The 20,096-nt window shown below is 41.5% G+C and overlaps 1 protein-coding gene across 1 annotated transcript in view; it reads left to right on the top strand.

The window, feature by feature from the left end:
• The first annotated feature begins 4,220 nt into the window (after positions 1 to 4,220).
• ccdc87 (coiled-coil domain containing 87) overlaps positions 4,221 to 20,096 on the top strand; it is a 52,219-nt gene continuing 36,343 nt past the window's right edge. The window contains exons 1-4 of the mRNA XM_052034152.1: positions 4,221 to 4,337; positions 11,149 to 11,344; positions 13,121 to 13,269; positions 15,565 to 15,815. Coding sequence (XP_051890112.1) covers positions 11,161 to 11,344; positions 13,121 to 13,269; positions 15,565 to 15,815 — 584 coding nt within the window. The 5' untranslated portion in view covers positions 4,221 to 4,337; positions 11,149 to 11,160. The remainder of the gene's footprint in view (positions 4,338 to 11,148; positions 11,345 to 13,120; positions 13,270 to 15,564; positions 15,816 to 20,096) is intronic.

Raw genomic sequence — 20,096 nt, 5'->3', positions numbered from 1 at the left:
TAAGTCCTTGTCTTTCTTTCAAAGATTTCAGCATCTTGAAAACAGCTTTCTTGCCGATTTTTAAAATATAGTTAGATGAGGGGATTTTGTATTTTCTACATTGTACCTAATTCATAGAGTTAATCTTTGCTACTTTTATTTGGTGGCAAAGATTGTTTAGAGTACATATGATGGCCATGTAACCAACAGTACTTACACAAATCTATTTGCAATTTATCTCCTCTTATGATGGGACAATGGACATACACCAACTAAGTAAAATCTGGCTTATTTATATTAACTGTTTAATTATTATAGCATCTAAACTATTATTTAACAGAGCAGGAAGACACAAAAGGTATTATTCATCAATAATAGCATGAACACTATTTATAGCCTACTGTTTAGAGTACATATGGTCTTTCTCAAAAACATTTCAATGGGAGTAGAGATCTCCATTCATATTTAAGCTCATCTTAATTCTGGTCAGCAGTGGGTAGTGGAAACCTTTCAAAGGGAGATCCACGTGCATACTTAATGAAATTGTGGCTCAACAAGTGGAATGTCATTAGATTTTCTTCCTAGTAAATCATTACCGGTTACAACACCGATCAATCTTTTTGTACTGTCTGTTATTTTATTAAAAATGTAATGCAGTAAAACCAGAGTTTCATTTAGGAAGGCTCCCACAAAATTTCAAAATGCATTTATAAAAACATAAGAAATTACACAAGTGCCAAGAAACCAAATAAATTAAAGGAACCACAGATTTTACTGTGTTTTTATCTAAATTAGTAAAAGATATGCTTGAACAATTACTTGTGCTAGAGATGTTCAATTCTCCAAAGCTTCTACTGTGAAATTTCAGAAAATGGGCAATGAATGGGGGGGTAGTGCACATGCTCCCTGTCTACAGCAATGGTGCTGAAGTTGAGAGGGTTGAGAGCTTCAAGTTCCAAGGAGCGAACGTCACCAATAGCCTGTCTTGGTCCAAAAACATAGATGACAAGGCCAAGAGAACTTACTAGTGTCTCTACTGCCTCAGAAGGCTGAAGAAATTTGGCACATCCCTATCGACCCTCACCAATCTTTATTGATGCATCATAGAAAGCATCCTATCTAGATGCATCACAGCTTGCTAAGGCAACTGCTCTGCCCATGACTGCAAAAAACTGCAGAGAGTTGTGGACACAGCATATCAAAGAAACCAGCCTCCCCTCCATAGATTCTACACGTCTCCCCTTAGTGCAGCAGACAGCATAATCAAAGACCCCATACATTCTTTCTTTTCCCCTCTGCCATCGGGCAGAAGATACAAAAGCCTGAAAGCACGTATCACCAGGCTCAAGGACAGCTTCTATCCCACTATTATGAGACTATTGAACGGTTACCTAGTACGATAAGATGGACACATGACCTCACAATCTACCTCATTATGACCTTGCACCTTATTGCCTACCTGCATTGCACTTTCTCTGTGGCTGTTACACTTTATTCTGCACTTTGTTATTGTTTTACCTTGTACTCCCTCAATGCACAGTGCAATGAATTGATCTGTATGAATGGTATGCAAGACAAGTTTTTCACTACCTCAGTCCATGTGACAATAATAAACCAATTCCAATGAAGGGGGTAAAAATCAGAACAATTCCTCAAGTATTATCTGAACTGTAACAAAGGAATTAGCAGATAAAAATGCACCTTGAGAAAGATTATAGGTATGTACAGCAGACGAAATAAGGTATGAATGTGAAGAAGCTGCACAGGGAAACAACCCTGTAAGAAATAAGATCACAGAAATGGAGACAGTTTTGGCAATAGTGAAAACAATAAACAGCATTCTGATATTAGATTTAAAGTATAGAGAAATGGCAGAATGTTCAAAAAGGGATTAAGACATAAACCTATATGTTAGGGTTAGTAAGAAAGCTGAAAACAAATTACTCACACTTCTACTTCATTTGTGACATGAGCGTTTTGCAAAACATTGATTAGACTGCACTTAGAGTATTGTGTATAGTTCTGGTTGCCACACTACAAGAAATACAGGAAGGATGTGGTATCAATAGAGAGAGAGTGCAGAAGAGTTTCATTAGGATGTTGCAATGGAATAGAGGGCTGTAGTAAGAAGGAGAGATTGGATAGACTGGTTGATTCTTTTTGGAGTCTGAGGGGTGAGCTTATCAAGGTTTATAAAATTATGAGAGGCATTGATATGATAGTGCTTTTCTCAGAGCAGGGGAGTCTAGAACAAGAGGGAACAAAAAGCAGAACACTGGAAGAACTCAGAAGGCCAAGCAGCATTTGTGGAGGCAAAAAGGTGTATGTCAACATTTCGAGTCAAGACCCTACATCACGACTGAGACAAGAGGAAAGGTTGTCAGTAAATAGCAGTATAGGAGAGGGGTGGGACAGAAGCTGGTAGTTGATTAGAAGGGATGATGGACAGATGGAATCAGACGGCGAAGTAGAACAAAGAAGAAAACTCGGTGGACAGGCAAGTGTGTGTGGGAGAAGAACACTGGGGGTGCAGGTTACCTGAAATTGGAAATTGCAGTGCTCATACCATTGGGTTATAAGCTACCTAAGTGTAATATGAGGTGTTGTTTTTCTAATTTGTTTGGCTGAGGACAGGTCAGTGAGGGAATGGGGACGAGAGTTAAAATGACACACAACTGGAAGCTCGAGGTGGCCATTGCCTACAGAGCGCAGGTGCTCTGCCAAACATTTGCCCACTCTACACTTGGTCTCTTCAATGTAGAGGAGGACACATCACTGGCACTAAATGTAGACTAAATTTGAAGAGGTGCCAGTAAATTTCCTGCCTCACTTGGAAGGCTGTTTAGGTCCCTGGGTGGTGGTGAGAGAAGAGGTGAAGGAATGGGTGTTACACCTCCCATGGTTGCAGGATTGAGCAACCTGGGAATGGTTGGGAAGGGAGGGATAAGCAAACCAAGGAGTCACAAAGAGAATGGTACTTGTGGAAAGTAGAAGGTCGGGGAGGGGCGCAGGAGGGAGAGGTAAAGATGTGAAAGATGGTGGGATCATGTTGGAACTAGAGGCCACAGAACATAAAACATAGAACAGTACAGCATACGAACAGGCCCTTTGGCCCATGATGCCAAATGAAACTAATTCCACCTGCCTACACATGATCCATATCCCTCCATTCCCTGCATATCCTTGTGCATGTCTAAATACCTCTTAAATGCCACTATTGTGTCTGCTTCCACCACAACCTCTGGCAGTGTGTTCAAGGCACTCACCAGTCTCTCTGTTAAAAAATGTACACAGCACATCTCCCTTAAATTTTACCCTTCTCACCTTAAAGCTATGCTAGGTGTAAGGCGAGAAATTTAAAGGAGATCAGAGGAGTAAGTTTTTGACGGAGGGTGGCGGTTATTTGAAACAAGCTGCCAGGACTGTCTGCAGACTGGCACAGTCCAGGCTGCAGGAGGACGTGCTGAGTCTAGGGTCCTTCCGCTACTGCACATGGAGGGGCAATTGGGTGGGAATGGCCCCTGGAACAATGAAAGGGGGTCGCCTCAGGAACCACGTGGAGGGGCGTGGTGCTTTTGTTTGTTAAATGTTTACACTGCTGAATGTAATGACCACCAGTGTAAAAGTTTTTTGCACTGTTTCTTCCCTTGTGTGTGTGTGTGTATATATATATATATATATATATATATATATATATGTTTATCATGAATAAAGCCTATTTTTGAAGTTAACAACAAAACTGCTTGAGGAGCTGGTGGAGGCAGATACAATTATAACGTTTAAAAGACATTGGGACAGGTACTTGGATGGGAAAGGAGTGGAGGGATATTAATTTAATGCAGGCAAATGGGATCAGCGAAGATAGGGATCGGACATGGAGGAGATGGGCCGAAGGGGCTCCTTCTGGGCTCTACGATTCTATCATTGGGGGGTTGGGTCTTGCTCCAGAACAGGGATCCTGGTCATGGCAAAGGATCTTCAGCCGAGGGGGCTCAATGTGGGGAATGCTGACAGTGAGGAGGGTCTGAGCTCCGCCGCCTGCGCCTGGGCTCGCAGTCGCTGCACCGCCCGGGGTTGTTGGGGCCGGATCGGGCCGGTGATCTCACCGAGCACCGTGTACCGGCGTCTCCTAGCAACCCGGCGGATCGGCTCACTCGGATCCTTCCGCCATTCGGCGGACAATTGGATGCGGAGGAAGACGGTCCCAGAGAGCGGCGTGAGGAGGTGGAAGAAGTGCGCTGCTGGAGTTGGGGTCGCTGTTCCTGACCTTGCCGCAGCCCATGTTTCCCCCACGGACCTGGTTCGAGTCTGTTCGGTGGCTGGACAGCAAGCTGGAAGACTAGCCATTCTATTGTGTGGTCTGTTTTTGTACTCTGTGTGGGTTTTGGAAGGTTTGTTGTTTTGGTATAAAAGCCAGTGGTTCTTGTTTTATTGCCACAGGTGGGGAAATGAGCAGCATGGTAGCGTCGTTGTTCGTACACATGCATTGTATCGACGATGAAGCCTGTGTGCATTATTCACACCACCGCAGGAGATGCAAGGGGCTGCAGATGCTGGAATTTGGAGCAAAAAAACCCAAACTGCTGGCAGAACTCAGTGGGTCAAGCAGCATCCATGGAGGCAAAGGGATGGTGGACATCTGGGGTAGAAACTCTGTGCCAGGACTGGGAGTGTGGAGGGAAGATAGCTGGGAGAAAAAAAGTGAGAGGGAGGAGTGGGACAGGCTGGTAGGCAATAGGTGGGGTCAGAGGAAGTGGGGACGATGGACAGGTCGGGGAGGGTAATGAGAGGAGGAGGGGTGGAAATGGTGAACAAACGGGGAGAGAACCTGAGTGGACTGGTGGGATTGGAAAAAGAACACAGGAGGACTGGGTTACCTGAAATTGGAAAGTTCATTCATACTATTGGGCTGTAGGCTACCCAAGTGAGGTGTCGTTCTTTTAGTTTGCATTTGGCCTCAGTGTGACAGCAGAGAAGGCCAAGGACAGGCAGGTTGTGTGGGAATGGGAAGGGGAGTTGAAGTGACATGCAACTAGAAATTCAGGATAGCAGTTGCAGACACAGTGCATCTGCTCTATAAAACGGTCACCTAGTCTCCCCTTGGTCTTGCCAACATTGAGGAGGTCGCAATGTGAGCACTGAATGCAATAGACCAATTGGAGGAGGTGCATGTGAATCTCTGCCTCACCTGGAAGGGCTGTTTAGAGAAACCTACAAACCGAAGGATCCCCCACAGCTACCTCGACTACACCTCCCCACACCATGGTAGTGTAGCAGTTAGCGTAACGCTGTTATAGCACCAGCGACCAGGGTTCAATTCCCGCCGCCGTCTGTAAGGAGTTCGTATGTTCTCCCTGTGTCTGCGTGGGTTTCCTCCAGGTGCTCTGGTTTCCTCCCACATTCCAAAGACGTACAGGTTAGGAAGTTGTGGGCGTGCTGTGTTGGCACCAGAAGCGTGGCACCTCTTGCGGGCTGCCCCCAGAACATTCTATGCAAAGATGCATTTCACTGTGTTTCGATGCACATGTGACTAATAAAGAAATCTTATCTTACCGTCTCCTGTAAGGATGCCATCCCTCTCTCTCTGTCTCCGCCACATCTGTTCTCAAGATGAGGCTTTCTGCTCTAGGATTTCTGGAATGTCCTTTTTCAGGAAATATGGCTTTCTCCGTGATGTAGTTGATTGAACTCTCACACATATCCTACACGTCAGCTCTCAACATCCCCTGTCCCCAGACGGAACAGAGTTTTCCCGGTCCTTGCCTTTCACCCCACCAGCCACCGCATCCTGCATATCAACTTTTGTCACATCCGCCAGCTCCACTGGGATGCTACCAGCAGCCACATCTTCCCCAGCCCACCCCCTCTCTCTTTCTGCAGGGACTATTCCCTCTGACTTCCTGCTCCACTCATCCCTTCCCACCCACCACACATAGTTCCCTGTCCTTTTCCCATGGAGTTGCAACACTCGTCTCTTCACTTCCGCCCTCACCACCATCCAGGGACCTAAACAGCCCTTCCAGGTGAGGCAGAGATTGATGTGCACCCTCTCCAACCTGTTTTATTCCATTCGGTTCTCGTGTTGTGGCCCTCTCTGCATTGCTAAGACCAAGCATAGTCTTACTGATGATCTGCAACGACCATCTTGAACTTCCCGTTGCAAGGCATTTCAACTCCCCTTCCCATTCCCACACCTAACTGTTTGTCCTCAGCCTTCTCCACTGCTGTGGTGAGGCCAATCATAAATTAGAAGAACAGTACCTCGTATTCTGCTTTGGTAGCCTACAGCCCAGTGTTATGAATGTTGAATTTTCCAGTTTCCTATTTCCCCTCGTGTTCCTTTTCCACTCCCACCAGGCCACCCAGGGTTTTGTTCCATTTATCCACTTTTTCCATCCCTTCTCCCTTCATTTCCTCTCTCCCTCCACCTGGTTCCATCTGCCCATCACCCACAAATCTATCTAACGGTGTTTCTTCTCCCTTGGCTCACCTTTCCTATCCCCTCCCTTACTTGGTTCTATCTGCTCATCATCCCTCCCTAATCTGGCTCTACCTATCACCTCCCAGCCTCTGTCTCTACCTTTCTCCCTCGCTTCCACCACTCAGCCTCGTCTGTCTAATATTTTCTTATCTGTTTTCACCTATCACCTACCAGTCTGTATCTCAGCACTTCCCCCTCTCCCACCTGGCTCCATCTGCCCATCATTCCCTGCTCTGTCTGGTTCAGTCTATCACCTACCTGCCACTGTCTCTCCCCTCCTTCTCTCTTCTGTATATTGGCTATCTTTCCTCTACATTTTCAGTCTTGATGCAGGGTCTCAACCCAAAACGTTGACCATCTCTTTGGCTCCACAGGTGCTCCTTGACCCTCAGTTCTTCCTGCAATTTGTTTTTTGTCTTCAAGGAGTTTTCCTAACTTTACTACTTGATTTTATGTGCTTGTCAGAATGCTTCAAGGAGTTTTCGCATGGTGATAGCAGAGAGTTTGGGTTATAATTTTAGTGAAAGGTTATTTATTACCACAAACATTTGCTTAATTGACATAAAAAAAATCATTTGTTAGCATCACCTAAGCCCTGAGGTGGAGAGCAAGGGAGTTTACTGCATACATGAGGCCATGGAATAGCATGTATGATATGAAGCAGAACTGACAGGGAATAAAATGTGTTAACACATCATGCAGTAATTTGTATTCCAGATCAAATTTTATACATTGGATTTTCAGAAGCATATACATTGATGCTGAAAATGTATGATTAATGAAGCAACTTACAAATAGATGATCCCAAGATACTAAACAAAAAGTGGAAACTGATATCATGCACAGGTGGACGAGTTTGATGAGAGGGGAGAAAGTGTAGCGTGTAGGGAGAAAGTTTCATAGATGAAGATTCTGAAGGCTTTATCCTTGGAGGTGGGGATTTTGCAGAAGAAGCCAGAGTTGTAAGTCTGGACAAAGTTGCAGAAGTGGAATGGGGTGAACCAAATGATGAGGATTTTGAACTGACTTAGGGGAAGGAATTGATAAAAACACGATGGATAGGTGAGAAGGACTTTGCACTAGAAGGTTTTTGTTAGTGAATATTTCAGTTGGATGATGGCATGAGAGCCTACTGAGTAAAATGTTGAAGGCGATGCAGCAATTGATACAGAAGTAAGGTTTCAGTGATGCTGGAGTTAAGGTAAGAGTGGAGATGGGTGGGATGGAAATTAAGTGGATGGCAAACTCTGGAAGAAGCTTAGGCAGTACAGCATTTTATTTTATCTGAAAATGCAGCAAGGGAGAGGAAATGAAGCTGCCCTCCTCGCCTCCTTCCCTTGATTCCATGCTCCACCTTCCTCTCCTGTCAGGTTCCACCATCTTCAGCTCGTTGTCATCTCTGCCTATCACCTCCCAGCTTCTGGTGCCATTCCCACACTCCCCTCCCCCATCTGCCTATCACTCCCCACCCCCTCACCTAGATCCACCTGTCACCTGCTGGCTCTAGCTCTACCCCTTCCCTCCACTTCTTTATACTGGCTATCTCCCCTCTATCGTTCAGCCTAGATGAAGGATCCCTACTGAAACTTCGACTGGCTACTTCCCTCCATAGATACTGCCTGACTTTCTGAGTGAGATAGGGGACCAGTTAACCTCTCTTGGACGGAATTCCATTGCTCTTCTTTGAATAACGCATGAGTTTTTTTTTTGTACGAGCATGAGGCATGATAGACTGTCAGTTTGGAACTTTCTTACTGAAAGAAACAATCCTCATCCTCGGATAATGCAGTGTATCTACAGTTATTTGTGCAAATACCTTGAAGAGAAGGCAAGGTACAGTTGATGAATAGCAAAGGCCTCAGGATGGAACACTGGAAAGCATCTGAGGTGACTGTGGAGAGGTGGCAGGACAGCCATTGCTTTGGATGTGTTGTCAGGATTGGGAATAGTAGGAGTGCAACCAGATAAAGTGATACCATGGAATTAGACCAGAGTACAGGAGGCCAACATAGTTGACCACATTGAGCATGATCAAGAAACCTGGGCCAAGGGATAGCTTGCCGTAGTTGGACGCACAAAATGGCATTGGTGACATTTTTCTATAATGGTCCCATTGTAATGGGCAGGTAGAATTAAACTTGGGGAACCTGATCACGAATGATACTTCTATATAATAATTATAAGTAACTTAGTTTACTCCAAAACTAGGATCATGTATCTGAATAAAGCAAACTTTGAAGGCGTGAATTGGTTATGGTAGACTGAGAAACTTTATTACAAGGTATAGCAGCAAACAAAATATCTAATACATGATTTATAAGTAACACATATCCCTTTTTTTTTAAGGGGAAAAATCCAATAGGAAAGTGTCCAGCAATGGCTGTCAAGAGAAGATATAAATCAGAGGAAAACGTGTAGAATATTGCCAGAAATTCAGTAAACACAAGGACTGGGAAAATTTCTGAATTTAGCAAAGGAAGACTAAAGCATTGATAAGAATGAGAATAGTCTAGTGAGAAATATAAAAGCAGACTGTAGAGCTTGTAGAGAGATGTGTATATAAAACAAAAATGAAATTAATGTCCTTTACAGACAGGTACAGGAGAAATTATAATAGGAAAATGGCAGAGGAATTAATATTTTTCTTCCATCTTCATGGAAGATGACACAAAAAGCCTGCTGGAAATAGAGAACAACAGGCCCAAAGTAAACAAAGAACTAAAAGAAATTAACATTGGTAAAATTTATTACTGGAGAAAATATGGGAGTGAAAAGCAATAAAACTGATGATCTGTATCCTTGGGTTTTGAAGGAGATGGCTATGGATATAGTTAATCATTTTCCAAAATCCCATAGATTTCAGAGCAGTTCCCACACATTGGATGGTGACAAGTGTAACTACAGAACACTTAACTTGATATCAGTTGAAAGGAAAATGCTGAAATGTATAATTGTGGAAGTGGTAAATGGGCACTTAGGATTGGGCGGACATTTAGGAGAGGGAAATCATGTTTTGAGAAATCTACTATTTCTTTGAGGTTGTAACCAGCAGAGTAGATAAGGATGAACCAATTGACCTGGTGTATTTGGACTTCCAGACAGCCTTTGATAAGCATGCCATGCAAGAGGTTATTAAATAGTATTAGAGCAAAAGGTAACATGGCAACATGGTTTGAGGATTGGTTAATGGGCAAAAAACGAAGGAGGAGAAAAGCAGTTTATTTTCAGGTTGGGAGGCTGGGATCAGTGGAGTGCCACACGGATTGGTGCTGGGGCTCCAGTTGTTTACAGTTGATAGCAATTTGGATGAAGGCAGAAAATGTTATATATATCCAAGTTTGTCAATGATGCAAAGTGAGATGTTGCCTGTGAGAAGGATGTCGAGCGACTTTAGGAGATATTGCCAAGTTAAGTGAATGGGCAAGAACTTGACATGTGTAACACAAGGTGGTAACATTTTTCACATTTCATAGGAAAAATGATAATGTGGGTTTTTTAAATGATAGGGAGTGCAAAGTGTTGATATTCAAAGGGATTTGGGTATGAATCACTAGAAGTTAACATGCAGCATGATGCAACAATCTGTTGGCTTAATTGCAAGAGGGTTTGAGTCTAGGAGTAGAGGTATTTGGTATTGATTACATGATAAGGAGAAGTTTCTTCACTGAAATTTGACTTTTCTACCTAAGCAGCTATGAAGCTTAGTTGCCGAAGATTGTGCAACAGAGCAAGAAAGTAAATTTTTTGTATTAAGGGAACTGAGGGATATGAGGCTAATTCAGGAACATGATGCTAAGTTAAAAAGCACTGAATGGCTTACATCTTTTATTTCTTGTTTTCTTAAATAAAAAGTCTTAGGAAAGATTTGCATGAAATTGGGTAAGGACAGCATTCTTAAAGAAAGTGATATATTGTAGATTAAAGTTGGTGGTCGAAGGTTAAAATAAAATCAGAATATGACTAGGCAAGAATAATATTTCAGAAAGTAGTTTGTAATGTTTATGGATCAGCATAGATTAACACAATTGAATTTTGAGGTCTTAATGGTTTAAAGTTGTTGTGTTCAAGAAAACATTAAAGAAACTGATCTGTGGGTTGATCTGCAATACTCAGTTTATCGACAAAATACAATATTGCCCCTTCTAACATTTAAATTCTGTTAATTTTACAGAGCTTTAGGACTCCCCGGAGTAAATGATTTCCTAAATGCTTGTTTCTGCCATTTCAAAAAGCACAATTTGTGATTTTAAACTGCAAGTAGTTTTAAGGGTCATCATTTTGCTCTATTTCCTTTCCTTGCCTGTGCTAGAAAAGAGCAAAGAAAGTGGGGAAGCCAGGATGGGGGAGGGGGAGGGTCATGATTTAATAACTAATGGTTCAATTAACTTGCCTTAGTGCACCTCAGTCCTGATGAAGGGTCTTGACCTGAAATATCGACTGTCCATTTCCCTCCATAGATGCTGCCTGTCCTGCTGAGTTCCTCCAGCTTTTTGTGTGTTGCTCCAGATTTCCAGCATCTGCCATCTGTTGTCTTCTATAGTGCACCTTGATGTTTTGGTTGGTTCTTGACGATGCAAAAGTATTTTAAGGATGATTCACTTTTAAAGAAATATGTTCATTTTAAATTGCTAAATTGTAGAGTTCGTGCAGTGTCTAAACTGCACTTTGGTTATGTTTTCTCTCTGCAGTGACTTTCTATAATGATGACTAAAGGTCTTAACGTAGCAGTTATGGAAAATAAAAGCAGCAGACTGCCAAATAGAAATGGTTTACATTCTACGATGCGAAGCACTGTAGTAGCTAAGGAGCTGCATCAGCGATACAAAGACCTACTCGAGCCTCTAAGTCTGTTCACACCCAAAACTAAAGATATAGACCTTCCAGGTACTTCCAGGGAATATATCGTGCTTTATGGATATTGATTTTTTTTTGTGGGTGCCTAATTGAAATACATTAAAAATTATTTTAACATGGTGTATGTGATGGAAATATATTTTGGAAGTATAACAAAAAAATTCATTTTTCTTACTGTGTATTGATTTAGGAAAATGGGGTGGAAGGAAAGAGACAGGAATTAAACAACTTGCATTTATATATTGTCTTTCATGATTTCATCACATCTTCATTCAAAGCATTTTGAGGCCAATGAAGTGCTTGTGTAGTGAAATTGCTGTCATTGAAAAATAACAGCAATTTGTGCAAAGCAAGACCCCACAGGTAATGATCAACTCTGTTGGTTGAGCAATAAATTTTGGGCTAGACACTCAGAAAAACTTCCCTGCTCTTCTTTGCATATCTGCAACTGTACTGTTCTCCCTTGCAACTGAAGCTGAAGTGTCAGCCTAGATTTCTGCTCAAATTTCTCTTAGTATAAAGACCTGAGGCCTCAGTAAAGGTATAGATGTAACTGCTAGGAAAAATAGTAACTCGCTTAATATAAAATATGATTCACTTTTTTCAAAGTAAATATGGTTTTATAATGTGCTTTTCCAGACTTTATCATGGTTCAAATATCTTGGAATCATTCAAGTAGTCACCATTCTATTGTAGAAACCTCAGAACCCAACTCGCACCCAGTGAATCTGCAGGCAGTTTTGCGAATCTTTTAATAAATGTGTTAATTGAGAAATAAATATTGGCCAGTACACTGAAAATAAATCCCATGCCTTTCTTCAAAATAGCATCTCGGGATCTTTCTTGTTCAGCAAAGAAAACAATCAAAGTTTCGGTTTAACAGCTCCCTCAGTACCGTGTCAGCTCAGATTTTTATCTGGAGTGGGTGTTTGAAGTGAGAGTTCTACTTTGGTTAGCACTTTAGCAATTTAGTCATAGCTGATGTGATTAATAATAGAACCAATGTGTAGGTAGATACAAGAAACAAGATGTTAGGATTTCTACCCTTCCAGGTTTGTTCTGGAGTTTCCAGGAATATTGGAGACTAGCATCCAGGACTCCACTGCGAAGCACCCTTGAGAAAAAATGTTTAAAAAATTGTTCATAATATTTTCTTCGTACATCTTTATGCTTACTAGTTGTAAACACAGTATTAAACATGGGGCATATGTTCTGGATTGACAACCAAGGGTCTTCCAATGGAAACCATTCACTTTTCATTTGGTGTGAGAAGTTGCTGCATCATGAGGGTGGACCCAGCACAAGGCTGCAGACAGGAAGTGTGGGAGCAGAGCTGGAGATTGAATGATGAACTGTCTAAGAAACTGCCCAATGAATTGCTAATACTTAGAAGCAATATTTAAAAAAAACTATTATCTGAATTGCAGGCCAAGTATATGGAAGACAATGCATTCATCTTTGAATCATGCTAAACTTTTTTTTCATTCAAAAGTGAATGATTCATCAGAAGGGGTAGAGGACCACCACTGGAACCACTGAATAAAGTATTCAAGGATATCAGAAAGGAAAGAGGGACCACTGTGTATGTCCTGTTTATGTGAGCAGAGTTGTTCTCTTAACCTGAGTGGAAAACAGTGTAGCCAGGGCAATATAATTTGTCAAATTATTTCAAAGCACTTTCAAATAATACCGACAAGTACTTGATGTGTAATGACAGGATTAGAATATTTTAAATACAGTGTCTTAGAGTATGCATGAAGTGATGTGGTATATTGGCTGAATGTATTATTGATTATGTTTTTAAAGTGCTGCATCTGGAGCGTCCAGTAACCCCTATTGACGAGAATGTGAAGTTGGCCCCATCGTCCCTCACTGATCTTTGTGAATTGATTCAGAGAAGGATTGCTGCAAAATCAGAAATTAAAACTGTCTCTGTAGCAACCCAACAAGAACTGGTTGGTAAATTATTTTAAAGACGTTCTTTATTTAATTTGTGGAGAGAGCTGACAGTCAACATCAGTTGATGTTTTGTGATAATACCTTCCATCAGAACCCTGAAGAAGGTTGAGAGTCTGAAATGTGAAGTCCAATATTCTTGTAGGTGCCAATTGACCTGTTGTGTGTTTCCCACCCATAGTATTCATGTTTCAGATTTACAGTATTTTACATCTTAAAGTCGTACAGCACAGAACTGGGCTCTTCAACCCACCAAACCCGTGCCAACCTTGCGGCCATCTACACTAATCCCATTTTCCCACATTAGGTCTGTATCTTTCTACACTTTGCCTAGTCAAGTGTCTGTCTAAATGTTTCTTAAATGTAGTAATTGTATCTGACCTCCTCTGGCAGCAAGTTCCAGATATCAGCCACTCTCTGAATTCTTTTTTTGAAAAAGTTTCCCTCAGATCTCCTTTAAAATTCCTTTCTCTCAACTTAAACCTATTCCCTCTTGTTTTTGATACCCCTATCATGGGGTAAACAGTTCTAACTATCTACCCTGTCTGTGCCTCATAATATTAATTACCTCTATCACACGTCTTCAGGATTCTTTGCTCCAGGGAAAATGAGTGCTGCCTATCCGATCTCTCTCTCTCTAATTGAAGTCCTCCAATCCAGGTAATGTCCTGCTGGGAAGAGAAACAAAGGACTGCATTTGCTGGAATCTAGATGAAAAACACAATGATGCTGGGGGAACTCAGCAGGCCAGGCACCATCAGCCTGGCCTGCTGAGTTCCTCCAGCATCATTGTGTTTTTCAATGTCCTAGTGAATCTCCTTTGCAATCTCCCCATTGCAATCATATCCTTCTTGCAGTGTAGCAACCAGAACTGCACACCAACTGCAATCTAATCAGTGTTTTGTAAAGTTGCAATGTAATTTCCCAACTTTTATATTCTATGCTCTGACCAACAAAGGCAAGCATCCCATATGTCGCCTTCACCACTCTATCTGCCTGTGCTTCCATCTTCGGGGAACTATGGACTTGAATCCGAAGGTCCTTTTGTTCATTAGCACTCCTTATGGCCTGGCCATTTACATTATATGTCCTACCCCTATTTTTTGTGTATTGCTCCAGATTCCAGCATCTGCAAAATATTTTGTCTCCCAAAATGCATTATCTTGCATTTGTCAAGATTAAATTCCATTTGCCAACACTGCTCAACTTTCCATCTGATCCATATCCTGCTGGAGCATTAGGAAATTTTCCTTGTGCTCCACAACACCACAAAACTTTGTCATCTGTAAACTTCATAATTGTTCCTACTATATTTCCATCCAAGTCATTTTGATGGGTGACAAGCCATAAAGATTCCAGCACTGATCCCTGTAGTGCACCACTAGTCACAGACTTCCAATCAGAAAGCAACATTCCACCACGACCCTCTGTCCCCTATCACTAAACCAATTTTGGATCCATTTAGGCCAACTTGCTTTGGATCTCATGGGCCTCAACCTTCTGGACTAGCCTCCCATGCAGGACCTTGTCAAATGCCTTACCAAAATCCATTTTGACAATGCCTACCACTTTCTTTCATCAATCTTCCTAGTTACCTCCTCAAACAAAAACCTCAGTCAAATTAGTGATACAGGATTTCCCCCACACAAAGCCATGCTGATTATCACTGATCAGCCTCTGCCTTTCCAAATGCACATAAATCCACTGATATAAGGCTTGTTGGCCTGTAGCAACCTGGCTTATCCCTGCCGCCCTTTCAAAATAAAGGAATGACGTTGGCGATCCTCCAGTCTTCTGGTACCTTGCTTCATACTTTTTTGCTTGCTTCAGCAGATTTTTGTTTTGCCTTCTGACTTTAGCTCCTCACCCCTCTGACCAAAAATAATAGCTCAGTTGCTGGAAATAGTTCCAAGACAGTAAATGTTGGTAGGCTTTTGGACTGCAAGAGCCATCACAGTTGAATCCAAATTTATCTTCATCCAAAACTATATTAATATCTAAGTAACATTATTTATGTTTAGGAGAGGAAACTAAATATTTCCCTCTGAATATTTAAAGTGAATTATATGACTGAGATTTGTAAATAAATTTTGGACCTTAGTTAAAATATTGGACCTTAGCAGACTGTCTGCATATCCCACCTAAAAAATGCCCATTAGTCATTGTACTTTAGGAACGGAATACATTTTAATACAATAACAAACTAAAGCCTTTTGAATTGTGTAAAGTACTATTTTTGAAAAAATGGTTCATTTCTGTATACACTAATTTTGAGCTGGCATTGTTATTTTTAGGGAGGAATCATTGTATCAGATGTGAAGTTCCTCTGGGAGGTGTTTGAGCTCTATTCTCATGACAGTACTTTGACAAAAACGGAAAACAAAGAGCTCGGCCGACGAATTACTGCACATATCATCACAGTGTGTGAACAGCTGTTCCTTCACTATCTTCATATGATGGACGTAGTGAGACAGCGTTCTGTTTTCACTGATGAGGCTAACCTAAGTAGACTCAAGGCCCAGCTTGCTCTTGACTGCACTAAGTTGTAAGTTTTACAAATTTCTTTGTGTATTTTCTTCTTCTCAGTTTTATTTCAAGAATCTGTTTACAGAAATTAATTTGAGAACATGGAGTGCCATAAATATGTGCATAATTAATTGATTCATATTAAGTAACATGGGAGATACGGCATAGAAATAAACTATTCAGTTAATCAGACCCATGTTGGTGTTTGTACTCCACTTGAGCACGTTCCTCTCTTTCCTCGTCTGAAACCGTCAGTGTACCCTTCATTTCTTTCTGCCTCTTCCTTGTCTCGTCTCTATTAATGCATACATAATATTTGCTTTAATAATTCCCTGGTAGCAACCTCGACATTCTCACTCCTACTTTGAGAAAAGAAATTTCTTCTAAATTCTTGTGGATTTCTTGATGACTACAGGTCTCCCTCAGAAAATAAAGGAATTGGGTTCTGAAAGAACTTCCATTATGCAAAAATTCATAAAGCAGGAGGTACAATAAAACTCTTAACTTTCACAGGGAATTCCAGTTGCTGTGGATGGTTAGAAAAGCTAGTCAATCTCCTCCCAGTAAGGATGCAGTAAATCAAAAGCAAACGATGATCGTTTCACTAAGCAGAAACGTACAAGCTGAAACTCACAATTCATTCATCCAGTGACCATTGTTGCCAGATGGCAAAGCACAGATGCTCAAGCTTTCTTTTAATTTTAAATACATTGCAGCTTATTTAACAGATTGCTTACCATTTACTTGATTAAAAGGATTTTTAAATGTTGCTTATTTTCACAGACTCCTGTGTTTGAAAGCCATTTCCTAATGTGTTTCCCGCTCTTCATAGTGGTGAACAATGCATTTTTTTTAAAGTGACAAATTACATTAATGAATTCCTTTCTTGTAGTTGAGATTCATTTAAGTGAATGCTTGTTATCTAGGGGAGATTGGTGATCTCCATTTATGCTCTTGGGCACAAATGGAAACATCTATGAATTCATCCTATCAAAACATTTTCTTATTTTTAAAGATTCCCATATCATTCAAGTAATTTTTTTGACACCAATTCCATTGTTCCTTTATTTCCTTTTATAACGTCTCAATCCGAATACTACAAACACTCCTAATGTGGTCTAACTGAAGTTTTATATTGGTTGACCATAACTTAGCAACTTTTCAATTCTATCCCTCTTGAAATAAATCCTGGTGCTTGGTCTGATTGATTCATGGCCCTGCTAATCTATTGCACAATATACAATGACTGGTGTAATTATCCTGTTTTTTGTTGCCCCAGTGTCACACCTTGCAAGTATCGTAACCTCCTATTATTCTTAGCAAAATGAGTGTTTCCCTTTACTGTAAGTCATGGAGTCATACAGCATGGAATCAGGGACCGACCAGTGGGCACCCACCTGTGTTAATCCCATCTTCTAGCACTTGGCTGTAGCCTTCTATGCTGAAGTGATTCAGGTGCACATCTGGACACTTCTTAAATGCTGTCAACAAATCTACTTCCACCACTGTCTCGGGCAGTGTATTCCAGATGGTCACCCATCTAGGATCCCCCTCACTTCTCCTCTATATCTCTTACTCCGTATTCTAAATGTATATCCTCTAGTTTTATCTACTCCTGCTCTTGGGAAAAGTTTCCTGCAGTCTACTCACCTATATGCCTCATCATTTTGTATACCTCAAACATGTCCCCTCTTAAACTCCTCCGTTCTGGAAAAAACAGACCCAGCCTTTCCAGTCTTTCCTGATAACTGAAATCCTCCGTCCCAGGCAACATCCTGGTGAATCTCCTCTGCGCTCTCTGCAGTGCAATATAATAGTCTGGTGACCAGAACAGCGTGCAATCATATAGTTTGGTGATCAGAACAGCATGCAATCCTCCAGCTGAGATATGACCAATGTTTTATAAAGTTAGAGTATAACTTTCCTGCTCACGTATTTAGTCCCAACTAATGAAGGCCAATATCTGCCACCTTAACCGTGCTATCTATCTGCACTGCCACCTTCAAGGATCTTCAGACTTGTGCACCAAGATCCCTCTACTGTTCAATGCAACTTGCGACTCCACCATTCATGGTGTATGTCCTAGCCTCGTTACTACTCCCAAATCCGGCATTGCAGTTTGTCAATATTGTTGTCTATTAATGTTCCTAAGTTCTATTCTCAGTCTCTCAATCGTCTTTCACCAATCCATTAACCTACTTTTGTAACACTTGGGTTCTTCCATATTATTTATTTAAAATGCATTTCATATAATGTGAGGCATTACTCCAAAAACATGCCAATTGACAACATTTTTTACTGAGGCTCCTTGATGCCACACTTGATCAAATGCTGCCTTTTTGACAAGGGTGGTCTCTCTTATCTCCTCCCTGGAATTCAACTTTTGGACCAAGGTTATGATGAGGTCTGGAGCTAAGTGACTGTGGCAGAAACCAAACTGAGCATCAGCGAGTAAGGGCCACTTAAAAGCACCAATACTGTCCATTGCTGTGCTGATAATTGAGAGTTGATTAACCAGACAATAATTAGCTGGTTTGGATTTGTCTTGCCTTTTATAACAGGATCTATCAAGGCAATTTTTCACATTATGTTGTAATTGTACCACAACAACTTGAATCAGCTAGTACTGTAACACAATTGTTTAAGTGCTACAGCAGAGATGATGTCTGGTCTTGTAGCTTTTTGCGGTTTCCAGTGCTCTCTGTCTTGTCTTGATATTCCCTTGTGTGATGAATTTAGTTTCCCAATTTGTTACAGAAGAAATAGTATTAGGTTTCTTGATTGTAAACCTTGTAGTTTAACACACTGTAATCCAACTCTCTTTTTTCCATACATTGAGGACTACTTTGGTGCTGCTTCCTGCACTAAGGCAAATTTGAATTTCTTCATCATTTTTGCAGCCAATCTCCACCCTGCTGTCACTTCAGGTGCTCCATCTCTTACTTTTCCCTTCCCTTTTTGGACCTCTCCACCTTCATATTAGGGGAAAAGCTAAAAGGAAAAACATCATAATAAGCCCATTAGGAGGAAAAACATCACAACAAGCCCGCAGCTATCTTGCTTATACACTCTCCCACCCTGTCCCCTGCAAAGGACTCCATTCCATTGTCTCAGTTCCTTTGTCTCTATCACATCTTCTTCAATGATGAGACACTCCTCAAGTGCCTCTGAAATGTCTTCTGTTTTCCTTAACCCTGGCTTCCCCTCTATCATAGTGGACAGAGTCCTTGACTGCTTCTCGTCTATTTCCCAAAAGTCTGCTTTCACCTCCTCTCTTCTAACCTAGAACAAGAACAGGAGGCTAGAGAAGTTAGGCACATCCCCTTTGACCCTCACCAATTTTTAATTGATGCATCATAGAAAACATTCTAACCGGATGCATCACAGCTTGGTATGGCAACTGCTCTGCCCGAGACCGTAAGAAACTGCAGAGTTGTGGACACAGCTCAGCATATCACGGAAACCAGCTTCCCTTCCATGGACTCTGTCCACACTTCTTGCTGCCTTGGTAAAGCAGCAAATATAATTAAAGACCCCACCCACCCTGGACATTCTCTCTTTCTCCCCCTCCCATCAGGCAGAAGAAACAAAAGCCTGAAAGCACGTACCACCAGGCTCAAGGACCACTTCGATCCAGCTGTTGTAAGACTATTGAACATTCCCCTAGTAGGATAAGATGAACTTGTGACCTCACAATCTACCTTGTTTTGGCCTTGCCCCTTATTGTCTGCCTGCACTGCACTTTCTCTGTAATCTATAACACTTTATTCTGCATTCACATGTGGCAATAATAAACCAATTTAACAATATTAACCACAGTGGATTAATCTGATCCCACCTGCCACATTACTTCATTCTGTATGAGAAATTCCCTTTGTTCCACCTGTCACCTTCCCTCATCTTCACTGCTCTGTAGAATAACTTGTTTCTCTCTTTCTCAGGCTGATAAAAGGTCTCTCATCTGAAGTGTTGACTGTTTCTTTTTCCGCAGGTGGTGCATGACCTGCTTGGTCTTTACAGCATTTTCCATTTACTGTTTTTATATCACGTTGGGCTGTTCTTCTTATCCTACTCGTATAAGTCTGGCCTGTCGCCACTCACCCACCACCCCCACCCCGCCCCGATGAAGGGTCACAGACTCAAAACATTGACTGGTAGCATTTTGCTTTCCACAGATGCTGACTAACCCACCGACTTTTTCCTCATTGCTAGAGCTTACCTGCATTTTGAATGCCTTGGGTTAACATATATAAATTATGTAATCTATTGTCACCTTTTAAATTATAGTTACATAAAATAT

The sequence above is a fragment of the Pristis pectinata genome, chromosome 19 (genome assembly GCF_009764475.1).
Source record: "Pristis pectinata isolate sPriPec2 chromosome 19, sPriPec2.1.pri, whole genome shotgun sequence".
Taxonomy (NCBI): Eukaryota; Metazoa; Chordata; class Chondrichthyes; order Rhinopristiformes; family Pristidae; genus Pristis; species Pristis pectinata.
The sequence above is the reverse complement of the archived record's forward strand: the minus strand, read 5'-3'. Positions and strand labels throughout refer to the sequence as shown.